General features: G+C 32.4%; 1 protein-coding gene and 1 pseudogene across 4 annotated transcripts in view; one reads left to right on the top strand and one right to left on the bottom strand.

Moving 5' to 3' along the window:
- Nucleotides 1–3,567: 3,567 nt before the first annotated feature.
- On the top strand, nucleotides 3,568–7,650 carry LOC114755767 (methylsterol monooxygenase 1-1-like; annotated as a pseudogene).
- Nucleotides 7,651–11,519: 3,869 nt separating this feature from the next.
- Nucleotides 11,520–14,125, bottom strand: part of LOC114755782 (transducin beta-like protein 2) — a 56,819-nt gene continuing 54,213 nt past the window's right edge. For 2 of the 4 annotated variants that reach the window (XM_028944650.1, XM_028944649.1), the window contains 3 exons: nucleotides 13,103–13,306; nucleotides 12,926–12,970; nucleotides 11,921–12,586 (listed from right to left, as the gene is read on the bottom strand). In XM_028944650.1, coding sequence (XP_028800483.1) covers nucleotides 12,501–12,586; nucleotides 12,926–12,970; nucleotides 13,103–13,306 — 335 coding nt within the window. In that variant the 3' untranslated portion in view covers nucleotides 11,921–12,500. Of the gene's footprint in view, nucleotides 11,805–11,920; nucleotides 12,587–12,925; nucleotides 12,971–13,102; nucleotides 13,307–14,125 lie in introns of those variants that run through there. The other 2 variants (XM_028944652.1, XM_028944651.1) reach the window with 2 other exon arrangements.

Below are 14,125 nucleotides of genomic sequence, written 5' to 3'. Positions count from 1 at the left end.
ATTGATTATTTTGTTAAGAACATTCTATGATCTTTCATGCTCATTTACTTACTCTTTTGAGAGAGAAATTATGTGTATAAACATCGATTGTTGAGATAAAGTTATTACCTTACAAGAAGTAGATGGGAGTGTTTCTTAAGTACTGTTAAACTTGAATTTGTAAGCATCGGTTCTCAAGTACTACTATAAAACTTGAGAAATTGTACCAAGGCACAAGAGCTCACTGAATCTTAAAAATAAACTGAAACTTTTAGGAGATGTCCGAGGACCAGACGTAGGTCTGTTTGGATCGAACCTCTATAAATATTGTATATTAATTTCTTTTATTTCTCAATCTCTAAATTTATCTTTGTGATTTAAGTTAATCTCTGTTTAAAATTTTATTATCATTCAATTCACTCCTCTCTTGGCTGATTTCCTTGCTCCTCCTCTACAAAAAGCATCAATTATTTGGTAAATTCAACAATATAGATAGCTAGGTAGGGATTCTTTTTCCATCTTCCTCCCTTAGAACCCCATTTTATTGCATTTATACAAAACTGGTTGCCTACTCTAATTAATTATATTACACTCCCTGATATAAAAAAATTAATTATATCACGCGCTATTAAATTGTATGGGGGGTGAAGAATAAAATGAAAAAGTGATTTTTACCAAACATGAAATATCTCCTTAGCCCTCGAATAAAATAAATAAATAAATAAATACAAAATTATTGTTACTTGAAAATAAAGTATCATTTCATCCCTGTCAAAGAAGCCAAATGGGCCCCGACAAGAAATGGCAAGTTATTTATGTGCTCATCAGCGGTGATAATGATTGAGGAGCCCCGAAATCTCAACAGTCTAAATCTAACCATAATGGCTCTGTTTTTTTTTTTTGGTTGTCTTAAAAAAATATTTTAATGTATATGAAATGTTGTTTGTCATCACGTTTGAAATAACTTATAAACATGTTTTATATAAATCAAGATAAAACTTCTCTTACATATTTATTTTATACATCGTAAATCATGATTGAAAAGCTGTTTATAAGTTGTTTCACACGGGTTTAAAATCTAAAGAGATAATCCCTCAGTCATATATGAATGATACATATTGCCATAACTACTCTTTCTGATCCTATTTATAAGCTTTAAATTTAGAAAGAGATGTGATCTATTTTATAAGCTTCAATATAGGTTTGTCTTAACACATAATGTGTTTTTTTCTTCTCAATTTTACTTTTAATTATTTATTCTCCTTTTTTCACACACTCTTTCATTTTATTTCTTCAAACACTTTCTTTTATCTTTTTTCTCATTTATTATAATGACATATTTAAAAATAAAAATATATTTTGACCTATTTATTACTTTTAACTAATTTTAACTTATTTTTTATTATAAATAACTTAGTTATTTGAAGTTTATAAAATTAAACCAGTATATTAAAATTTTGCATTTTAATTCCCGGATTACTATTCATTTGCTAATTTCAGATTTTTGGTCCAATTTTAAAAATTTATAACTAATTATAGAAAAATTATATTGAGGTGATTCAAGCCTCCATTTAAAGCCATTTCAATTTTCTATAAGAAAAAAAAACACTCATCTGGTCATTTACTTACTCTTTTAATACAAAAAAATTCGTGAAATAGTACTGTTTATATGATCAAAACTGTACTTTATGGTTTTTCTGCTCTAATTTTAAGTAATCATAACTTCTAATGCACATATTCATCTTAAATAATCTACTTCTCATTTTAAAACTTGGGGTGTGTACTATTTACTCATAAAATTTCATGGGTAGAATCGTTCATTTGTCTTACTTTTGCTTTGTCTCAATTTCGTTGCTCATGAAGAAAATATTTATCTCTTTACTTGCATTAACATGCTATAACATTCTTTATTTTGCATATGATCATTCCATTATTTATAAATCATTCCCATGCATTTGACATACTCAATTTAACATGCCAACGTCATCATTCATCATTACATATTATTAATAGGCATGTGCATACAATCATCTTATACAAAGAGAGTTATTACATAATATAATAACGTGTACATGTACATTCTTTCAATTCTCCTCGTCAATCTTCTTGCTGATTGATCTTTATATTATGATTGACTAAGGGAGGATGAGATTTAGGTAAATCTCAATAGTGAGGAACAATAATAATAATGCCAACAATGCAAGGCTATTACACAACATACATTAACTATCATGCTATATGAAGGGAGCACATATTCATACCATAAAGAAAACTCATTCAGTATATTGCCAAGATATCAAATGCAAAGAGTTTAGCACATATCATTATTATCATCAATAGCTCAATCACATTATGGCATAGGACACATAACAAACAATCAATACAAGTTAACATTAAAATTAAATGTTCTTGCTACTTTGCCGTATATATTGGTATACACAAAGTATGTGTTTTATGTATATAATGGCTTTGTTCTTTTTGTAGTTTAAAGAAATTGTCAAGAAATCTCTTAAGGATTTAATTGTTGTGATTAGTGCTTGATTTGGATTTAATTTTGATAGAGTTTGATAACTAAAACTTTAGAAAAACATACTACCCGAAATGGTATAACAATTAATATTAATGATTTGAAGTTGTACTAAAAATTTAAAATTATTAAATAAATAGTAATCCGAGGATTAAAATATAAAATTTTAATATACATACTTAATTCATGAAATGTAACGCAGATGGTAGTGAGTATAGATGCCTAGGGAGAAATGAAACCAACGTGTTTTAAATTTTAAAGCTGGTTTTCATTATATTCGTACGTATGCTGTGGCAGAATCCAGTGGCCGATATGAATACGTACAAAACGGCAATCAGTCTCAATCGGCATCGGCTAGCTCCAAAGCCCATACCTTGACGGAATTGGATTCTCTCCACTACTCTTTCCATCCTCTTCCCTTTTACTATCCTCTTTTTCTCTTCACAACTATTGGAATAAAATTCTAATGGTCTAGATTTAACATCTTATAAAAAAAATGTTATTAAAAAAAAAAAATTTAAACTGTTAAAATCTGGTCTGAACAGTTTGTAATTGTAATAAAAAATTTAAAAAAATTTGCTTTATAATAACAGTCTGTAGTTATGAACTGTTCAGATTAAATTTTAACAGTTTAAATTTATTTATCTATTTTTTTTATCATAATATTTATTTTTATAAAATGTTATAACATATTAAATCTAGACCATTGGAGTTTTGATCCAATGGTTGTGAAGAGAAAAGGAGGGTAGTGGAGAGGAAAAGGATGGGAAGGTAGTGAAGAGAATCCAAATCCATACCTTGACACGATAATGCACACTCAGCAGAAAACAAATACTATTCCCAATTATAAGACCTCATTTATAATATTTAAATAAGATCTTATAATTAAGATGGAGATAGTATAATTAATGGGAGTAAAAACTTTGGTCCCAAAAATAAGTTTAATATTATAGCTTTTCAATATGTGCGTGTATGTATGTATATATCTATATATATATATTTGGGCTCCTTACTTGTATTAGGAAGGAAAATAATTAAGCGTGCGTGCGTCCGTCCACAAGATGTTGCCATACGAGACGTTTGAAGAAGCAGAGGAAGCGATAGGGAGAGGGCTGAGTTTTGCACAGAGGCTGTGGTTTAAATACTCAGCCAACAAATCGGATTTCCTTCTTCACTGCCATAACATTGTGTTTCTGTGCTTCTTTTACTCTGTGGCTTCTCTTCCTTATGTCTTCATTGGCCTCTGCAACAGCAAGAGGATTCAGAACTACAAGGTTCAGCATAAGGTGAGCCATACTTTCTGGGAAATGTTTCGGTGTTACAAGAATGTCATGCACACTTTCATCCTCGCCGTTGGTCCTCTTCAGATCGTTTCTTTCCCCACCATCAAGGTGAGACGATGTTTATTTATTTCTTTTTCTTCTCCTTGCCGTTGGCAGTTTGAATTTTTACATTTCTTTTTTGGCCTTATCATGGAGGCTTTTAGGAGAATCAAAATGCGAAGTAGAAAAGGTTTTCTAATTGCATGTTTGAAAAGTTTGTGTTAAGAAAATTCGAACCAGTTAAATTAATTGAAGAAGATATATATATGATCTAGATCAACATGTCCTCTACTTCTTGGCCTGATCTAGCTGAAGACCAAAGGATATCACAAGTTAAATCCAAAATTGCCAAAAATGAGTTTTTTTTTGGTACTGATTACTCCTCCGGTCCTTATTATAAGACCCCATTTGACTTTTTATTTGGTCCTAATTATAAGACCCCAATTCATTTTGTCTCTTATATTTATACATTTTTTCCAAGATAATCCTTCTAATAATGATAGTTTTAGCCAATATACTTAATTAGCAAGGATATTTTAAGAATGACAACACTTATTTATTATAAATAACCAACTTAACTTACTTCCTTAATCTCCTCAAATAAGTCAATTGGGTCTTATAATTAGGACGGGAGGAGTATATTGGCAATAATTTGGCGAAAAAGGGATTGTTTCTAACCAACTCGAAAAGCAATGAGGATGAAGTTGCTGTGGAGCGGGTAAAACAGACCGGATCCTCTAACTATCCCACTTACTCTTTTTTTCAGGGAGAATTGTAACGAAATCTCAAAAAAAAAAAAAACACTTAATAAGTCCTAATGATAAGTCAATTATTTATTACTTTAAAACTTGTCTTTGTAAGCTGTACTGTTATAAAATTTTTTAGTAATTATGCTATTTACTTATGGCTTCATAGCAACTTTCTCCTTTTCCTATCTGAATCTCCATAATTAAAATCCAAAAGTAAATTACTTAAATTTAGCATTTTGAAAAATTATTATTGAATATTTTATAAATTATAATCTTTCAAATTTTTCTACACTACAGTTGTAAATTGTTTAGATTTTAACAGTTTCAGTTTATACATTTTTATTTTTATAAAATATTTTAATAATAATTTTTTTAAAATTTTAATGAGAACCATTCAATTTTTTTAATTTAATAGTAAAAACGAGATTCTAGGGTAGAATATAAAAGAGAGTGAGATAATGAGAGGACATGGGTGCGGCACGGATGATGTATATTTCTTAGGATGGGATAAATTTTATAATTCTAATTTGATTTAATTTCCAACTTTGATAGCACAAATTTCTAAAAATTCCTTTATTTCTAGTTCATTAATGAATACTATAAATTATTTCTCTTATTCTATTTATAAGTCATTTTTAACATATTAAAAAAAATATTAAATTTTATTAATTTTCATTTAAAATTCAATAACTTTTTAACTTTGTCTCTATTTAATATACATTATGCTTCATATAAAAAAAGTCAATACAATAATAAATAAAAGGTAAAATTATACATCTATATAAAAAATTTCTCTTAATATCCTATAAATAAAACCAAAAGAAGTCTCATCTTTTTATCTTATAAATAGGATTAAAAGAATAATTTTCAACAGGAAAAGTCGATAAAATTATTCCACGCATAAAAACCAAGTGCTTCGAACTTATTAGCGTTAACGTCCAATCCAATCCAGTCATTATTGTACTAAAACTGCTGCAAGCACTTATTGTACGAAAACTGTTGTTTGATTTTTCTTTAGCTGCTGGGAATACGGACGGACCTCCTATTGCCCTCTGGACGGGAATTATTCTTGCAATTATCGGTTTATTTTATCATTGAAGATTTCGCAAATTACTGGATCCATCGGATCCTCCATGGTCGATGGGCCTACCAGAAGATCCACGAGGTCCACCATGAATACAAAGCGCCAATTGGGCTTGCAGCCCCATATGCCCATTGGGCCGAGATTTTGATTTTGGGCTTTCCCTCCTTTCTCGGCCCATCTTTGGTTCCCTGTCTTATTACTACGTATTGGTTCTGGTTCGTTTTGTGACAACTGGAACTGGAAGCCATTGAGACTCACAGCGGGTAATTATTTCCCATTTTATAGTATATTACCACGTTAACTGAAATTCTGTATAAACTCTTATTTGTTTTTAGGTAAAATTACTTTGTGATTAAAAAAAGAATGTAATTATTAAAAAGTCCCATAATAAGTAAATAATAAGTTGGAGGAAATGACAATGAATCCTGTTCCCTTGTTTAAAAAAAATAAAAATAAAAATTTGTATTTACTGCCCCATGAAAAATCATTATGAAGTTTCTTTCCATTGTTCTTAAGACCAATACTAGTTGGTATATTGGAGCAAATTATTACCAAATGGCAGATAGTATTTACAAAAATTGTCATGACGCTTTGTTTGTTTAAAACCATTTTATGGAGGCGCTGCTTACCATGACTACCATCACTTCGTTGGTGAAAGTTGTCAGTGCAACTTTGCCTCCGTATTCACCTATTGTGATCTGATTTATGGCTCCCACAAGGTACGAGTATTTCATTTTACATATCACTTCTTTAATTACTTATCAACTTATTCATTATATATTTTGACAAAGTATAATGCTTATATCAAGTTTATTGTATCTATAATGTTCAGTTTTCTAATTACATGTAGCGATGTGTTCAATTTTTTTAATGTAAGTTTATAATTAAATGATAATATTTTTAAAAAACATGACACATGACCAGTATGGTTGAAGAACCTGACGTAATGGATGTAAAGAACTTAAGATAAGTACTCCTCCGGTCCTTATTATAAGACCCCATTTGACTTTTTATTTGGTCCTAATTATAAGACCCCAATCCATTTTGTCTCTTATATTTATGTATTTTTTTCCAAGATAATCCTTCTAATAATGATAGTTTTAGCCAATATACTTAATTAGTAAGGATATTTTAGGAATGACAATACTTATTTATTATAAATAACCAACTTAACTTACTTCCTTAATCTCCTCAAATAAGTCAATTGGATCTTATAATTAGGACCGGAGGAGTATTTTCTTTTTAACAAATCATAGACAAAAAATCAATTCATGTAAATCACATGCTAACTATTACACACACCCTCGTACTTAGGCACGAAAAGTTTCACATGTTTTCTAAATTCACAGTATTTGCTCCCTCAATTCTAAATATAGCTCTTATACTTAAAAATAGAGGGATAGAGGGAGTATGATAAAACTCACTTATCTCGTTTGCCAAGTAAAATTATTTAGTTGGTATCACATATTATCTCTGATCCTTAATATAAGACTTCGTTTGACTTTTATTTTAGTCCTAAATATAATACCCCCATTCACTTTGTCTCTCATATTTATATATTTTTTTTCCTAAAGTGATCCTTCTAATAATGGTAGTTTTAGCTAATATATTTGATTAGTAAGGATATTTTAGAAAAAACAACACATATTTATTACAAATAACTAACTTAACTTATTCCCTTGATCTCTTCAAATTAGTCAACTAGCTCTTATAATTAGGATCGGAGGTAGTACTTCACAACTTCCAATTTCATTGCCGAGGATTTCTTTCGTAGGCAATTTATAAAGGCATCTAGACGCTTCTCTTTCTCTCTCTAACTGCGCTACTTCAAAAAATTGCTTTTATATATATATATATATATATATATATAAATGTGTCATGCAGGGGTACCAATACAAGACGAAACTGCAAAAGGAGGCATCTATGAATCAACAAAACCACAAAAACCAGTAGCTGTTATCTGCAAATTACATGAATCATTGATTGTTGAGAAGGCATGTTTCATATAACAAGGCTTGATCTGGTCAATAGTATGAATTATGATGCATATTGTATTGTGAATCTTTGTTGTCATGCCTTTTCATGCATGTAGAGAATGTTCGATTATTGTAGTTATAAGTAATAATATTATTAGATAAATAATATATATATATATATATATATTCTATTTCTGGCCGTGATCTTTTCGTCGGTTGAACTTGAAGGAGTGTAGGAGGAATTAATCCTTGATTTGTGCAATCAATCACTTCTCAATCAAACAGTGAATCTTGAGGTCCTTTGCCTCAATTTCCCCGTGTGCATGTGCTCTTAGTGGTCATAGTAAAGAAAATGAGGAGCAAGAAGATATAGTGATGAAGAGAAATTGAAGATCCGTAGATTAGGGTGTGGATAGGATGTAGTTAATATTATAATGAAAATACAAAAAACTCATCTAACCCCATTCAAGTTTATCTCAAGTCAAGTTCATGTGTCTGCCTATTTGCATTGAACTCTTCCATATTAAGTCGAAATCTGTGTTATATTGTTGGTTTTTCCTTTCACCTTAGGTATCAGACTTTGGGGTTCACACCAACTAAAAGTAATATCATTTCGACTCGAGTCATTTGACTTTGGTTCAGTTGCAAAGTACTTAAACGCCAAGTTAATCCAAAGTCAACTCAAGTTACAGAGCTTATCTTTATATATTCCTCTAACCTTAAATATAAGACACCTTTTGTAGTGTAATTTACACTACAAAAGGGATCTTATATTTAAAACTAGAGGAGTATGTTCTATGTAACTTGAGTTAGATACTTCTAACCTCAATTTAACTCTTCATAGAGTTCATCTACCAAGCCTTAACTCCAGGTTATACTCTATCAACTTAAGTCATGCCTTCATTACTCGGCCTGTTACTTTACCATGTCTTCATTACCCTTGTTACTGCATGATCAGGGGTTGGGGCATTTACTCGTCTAAAATTGCTCATTGTCATCGGTCTGGTAGATCTTGGCTACAAATCTCGTTGTTCTTTCAAGGAGAAGTGGTTAGAGATTTTATCACTTTTTAAGGAACTGGGACAAAAGGTCTTTTGTTTTACATCATCTTCGCAAGGCTTTATTGTTCATTGTAAATCAGCAAGTTATTGCTCACCCTTTGAACTATCCGGTCAGTGTTTGAGGGAGTAATCTGAGAATGCTTGGCATTTTGCGGGACAAGAATGTAATGGATAATAAGGTTTCGGTAGGCTGGGAAGTTTGTTATAGGTTATTATCTCCTTTTGTTGCTACTTCTTCGTAGTTAGACTCATAAGCCCTTTGCAGCTTGCACAAATCTAGATATTCCTTTTATTATTGTAAATAGAAACTAATATGCCTCCGGTCATTTGGCATGTTCTTGAATCCTAAAATCTCATTAAACAGCTTGAGAAGCTACATGTTACATGCCCGCTTTGCCTAGATACTTTCAAACTTCAATAGGACACTGCCTAAGTCCAATAATTTTGCTATTTTTCATTTTCTTCGGAGCTTATCTGACCTTGTCAAGACAGAACTCACAATAGAATGCCAAATTTTGTTCACGTTCTCTAGTCGTCAGATCTTCTAACTCACTAGCCGAACCCCCTCTTTCATCATTGAACAACCTGTAGGAGTTATTTTGGATTGCAAAATGGTCCAACGAGCAGCGGAGCACTCCAAGTGGATGTTACCTTTGTAATAAAATTAAGGTTTCAAATTCATCTACCATTAGGCGTCTAATATTCTAAAATATTTTGCAATTCAAGTTCAAAAGCAATTTTGTCTTTAAAATTTTTTTTAGAAGCAATTTTAACCTCATTGTTGACTCTCTAAAAAATCCATTAAGTGACAGTTTATCCAATATTTTTTTGGAAAAATTAATTTGAAGATCCTTATAGTTTTTATCAATTTTGAATTAGGTCCTTATACTTTTTTTCCTTTTTATTAAGTCCTTTAATTTTTTACTGTTACATTAGTTAATCCTTACCGTTAAATCACTATTAACACGATTAAGATTTCCGTTAGGACGTCCGAGACATCTCCTTCACCATCTAGCCTAACCCGTTTCCTCCAACCATCTCTTGCCCAGTTGACAACACCTCCACCCTCTTCCGTTCACACCACCACACTATCTCTCTCTTCTCTTTCGGCACCGAAAAGTTGAGTCCCTAATCTGAAATTCTGGCACAGAAGTTTATGCCGATGAGGATGTTCAACAACTTGACACAACCATGAATTATGCTCTGTGCAACCACTTCGTGCAAATATCCAAACCCTCTTTGTGCTCCTGTTGTGAATTCTCAACCTCTTTGTCTTATGCAAAAGTGGAACCCACTTGGCTTTGATGCAGATACAATTACAGGCTTACCCAATTCACTCACTATGATTCTCTCGCTGGCTTCTTGTGAGGAACCCATGATGGGAACTATGATGGGGTGTTGTGCTGATTAGAGCTGTTTTACCGTAGAGGAGAACACGAATCCTACGTAGCTCAGAACAAGCCAACGGTGAATCCTTTTGACGGCTACGATTTCTTCTTTGTCTGAGTAACCTTGCATACAAAGTTTCGAGTCAGCCCTTGTCGACGATTCTCCAATGGTTGAAACCTCTGTTTTGGCGTCGATGTTGTTGGGTATGAACAAGCACAGATTTTTACAGGCAGTGCTTCTTTGGATTCTGCTGTAGTTTTCTTTTTGCAGGCAAGGAAGAGGATTATGGCGAGAATGACAGGGAATATTGATAGACCAAGCAAAGACCAAATCATAAACAATATGGTTAGGAGTGAGAAGATTCATTTTTATGAAGCGTTGAAGAAGAAAATGGAGAGAGAGGAGGAAAGGAGGTGGAAAATGTAGTGAATTTGTCGAAGAGGCAAGAAAAAGTGGAGTATACGTATATGAGAGCTTAACAAAAGTTGGTGTGAGATTGAGGCTTTGAATGTGAAGACAACATAACACCTCTTGCCTCGTGTCGAAGCACAACAGTGGAGGAGATGTTCAGAGGTCCAGACAGAAATATTAACGGCATTAATAGTTATTTAACAGCAGGGACTAATTGATCTAACGATAGATAGTTAAAGGATTTAATAAAAAAGAAAAAAAGTGTAAGGACCTAATTCAAAATTGATGAAAACTATGAAGACTTCCAAATTAATTTTCCCTATTTTTTTTTTTATCAGAAGTTTTTTTTTTTTTTTAAGTAACGCTCAACACAGTATTTTTCTTTTTTATGCATTTTATGACTGAGTTTTTTTTTTAACAACTTTTCATAATTTTAGTACTCATCTTTTAAATTTTTAGTAATTATCTTTAATATTTCCAATAATCATCTTAAATATTTTCTATACTTATCTTCCCTATTTTCAATTCTAATATTTAATCATTTTCAGCACCAAGTAAAATTGAAGTAAAAACTTTTCAATTTTCCAATAGTCATCTTTCTTGATATTAGTATTGAATGTAATTCCAAATTACAATTGAGAAAATAGAGAATAAATCTAGCAAATACTTAAGATGAATACTAGAAGAATAAAAATATGGTTATTAAAAATGTTAAAAATAAATACTAAAAAGATAGAAGATGAATACTAAAAATATGAAAAAGCAAGTTAAAAAAAAAATTAACTCAAAAAAAAATACTTTAATAGAAAATGGCACAAAAATTACTTTAGGACGTTAAATACTACACAAAAGATACCTTAGAGTATTAAATACACACTTAATGGACTTTTTACAGAGTTAATAGCAAAGATTAAAATTGCTCTTGGAAAAATATTTTAAAGATAAAATTGCTCTTAAAAAAAAATACTTTAAGGACAAAATTATATTATAAAAATACTTTAAGACTTTGGGCAAGGGGGGAAAAAAAAACTTCAAATACTTGATAAACCGTAACCCTAAAATTAACACCGACGATATATCATTCACACTTGTCACAGTTAATCGGATTGCAATCATTAGAAGTTTATTTAAGCTAGAAATGAAACTCCGGTACTATACATGCAATATATGCTGACGACGTGCAGGCATGTGTGCAAACATATTGACGCACCAGGTTCCAGTAAATTAATGGCTTACAGTAATCACGTCGAAACCTAAGACCTGCGTTTTGCAGAATGACGGAAAACTCTGAAAACATTGTGTACTCCTGCAAAATTTAGATTCTTTTCTTAACAAAAAACCAATTAGTAAAAGCGTAACATGCAATATCACTTTCCTGAATAATTGCTTTTGCAGGAAAATCAGCACCAAAGAACAAGACCATGTAGAAGTATACAATTATTTCAAAAGATTAATCAGTATCATAATCCATAATGCCTCAAACCTTTGATTATTTGTAAGATTAAACAACAAACATAATGTATCTAACGATTAAACAGTATTATGACGCATGATGTTTCTTTCTTCGTCTTCCCGCCCCAAGACAAATATAACCCATGATGCTTCAAACCTTAATAAGGATAGATATTAACTCGGCAGACACAAAATTTGGTAAGCACCTATTCTATCAACCAACCTGTCTCGTCTCCTTTCACAGTTACCATTCCCACATCATTAAGTTATTCACATTGGCAGCCAAAACCAGCATCATTGACGTGCTAAACAGATTCCCACTCACCGAGAATCGATTGATTCTGAGCAAAAATACATCCATATCAATTTAACTCCTTTTTTCTTTTTTCTCATTCTACTTTAAGGGATAAGTATGCAGGCTTCATGTAGTTGTAAAATGATAGTAATCACAAACTGAGAACTTCTCAAAAGATCCTTCTTGCAAATTAATAGTGAGGTGGTACTCACACAAGCTCCAGCTAGAGATTTGTCTGTGTGCTGAAATGATAGTTCAGGAAGAATGGAGCGATGGAGATGCCCATAACTTAACTTTCTTGTCAGAACTGGATGTGGCTAAAACCAAGACCTGTTCATTTCCTGCAGAAGGAAACCAAACTATTAGTATTAAAAAATACACATCATGGATAAAACTTTTATCATTAAAGAAAACATACTGAAGGCATGCTGATTATGAGTAGAGATGTCCCAAGTATAACACTAACCAGATTTATACCTAGAAACTAAACACAAGGCGTGTTCTCATGTCTTCCATGCATTTGAAATCAAAATTCATAGTAAGGTTTGAACACACTTGTGTTACTCTTCTCACATTGTTTTAGCAAACAATGATCCAAAACAATTTGGCAGGAATTGTGCATCAAAATCAGAAATACAATACAAACTTTTACCAGAGTCAGGTACTCAGATGAGCCTTACCCATGGGAATTGTTTTAGGCGCCCATGAAATGCACGTTATGCCACCTGCGAGTGGAGAAAATAATCAATGACTAGAAGGTCAAGAACATATCATTCAAAAGAGAGGGAAAAAAAAAAAAAAAAAGGTCAAGAACATGGTTTTCATGTGCTGCCAACAGAATATATGCTTGGTCTTACTATCATGGGCTTTTTCAGCTGTATCCAAAACCACTCCAGTCTCAACAGATAACCATTGCAATGTCGTGCCATGGGTAGCAGCCAAAATACCCCCGTCAGGGGAAATACTAAGGCGATCGTAGGGCAAAACCGCACCAGTTGAATCATGAAGAGGAATTGGGAACACCTTCAAAGTCTTTGGATCCTCATCAAGATGATAGCGCACTTCCATCCAAGAGAAAGAATATAAGTGAGAAGAATCTAATACTTAATAATCAACCTACCGCACCGGGGGGGGGGGGGGGGAAGAAAAAGGAAAGACAAAAACAAAAGCCTATTTGACCAAACGAATAACAAGAAGCTATGGCCAAGAAGGCAATGAATTAGGGGGGAAGCAAGGCCATTGAATCACGTCAAAATTACTACGAGTTGCTCATTTAATAACCAGATGATTGGCTTTTGCCAAACATCCAATGTGCCATGGAAAATAAGCAAAAAGATCAATTTAAATAATGGATGAAACACTTGGCCGTGGCAACTACACGCATGGTTTTAGCAAAGTGAAATTCAAGAAAGAAAAAAGGCAGCAAGATAGACCCACACGCAACACCCACACAAACATAATTTACAGAAAAGCATGCATGAACAGAATTTACAGTATACACATAGCCACAAAGAGAGTAGCTCAAATTCCACTCTCTCTCACTCTCTTTCAAATTCCACCTCAGAATCCAACTCATTCATCCTCTAGCCCACATTTCCTTTTCTTTCTCCTAATAATCTTCCCATATTTGGGCCAAAAGCCTTGGGCCCATCATTTCCCTCCCCATCAAGCTTGAATTGTACTCAACCTGAAATCCAGGTAACTGTATTCAGACGATTCCAGAATTCACCCATATATAATTTCAGAATCTAGCCACCCTCTCTACCGGACAAGGACTTCAGTCCATTAGTCACCTCTAAACCCACAATAACATGACTCTACAAGCGAGGAAGTTCTTGTGGCACAATTGCTGGCTGCAAGACTTTTTCAGAGACATGAAC

The sequence above is a fragment of the Neltuma alba genome, unplaced genomic scaffold, assembly GCF_004799145.2.
Source record: "Neltuma alba isolate B1F8T4 unplaced genomic scaffold, ASM479914v2 tig00010339_pilon, whole genome shotgun sequence".
NCBI lineage: Eukaryota > Viridiplantae > Streptophyta > Magnoliopsida > Fabales > Fabaceae > Neltuma > Neltuma alba.
Note: the sequence above shows the minus strand (reverse complement) of the source record. Positions and strands in the feature narration are given on the sequence as shown.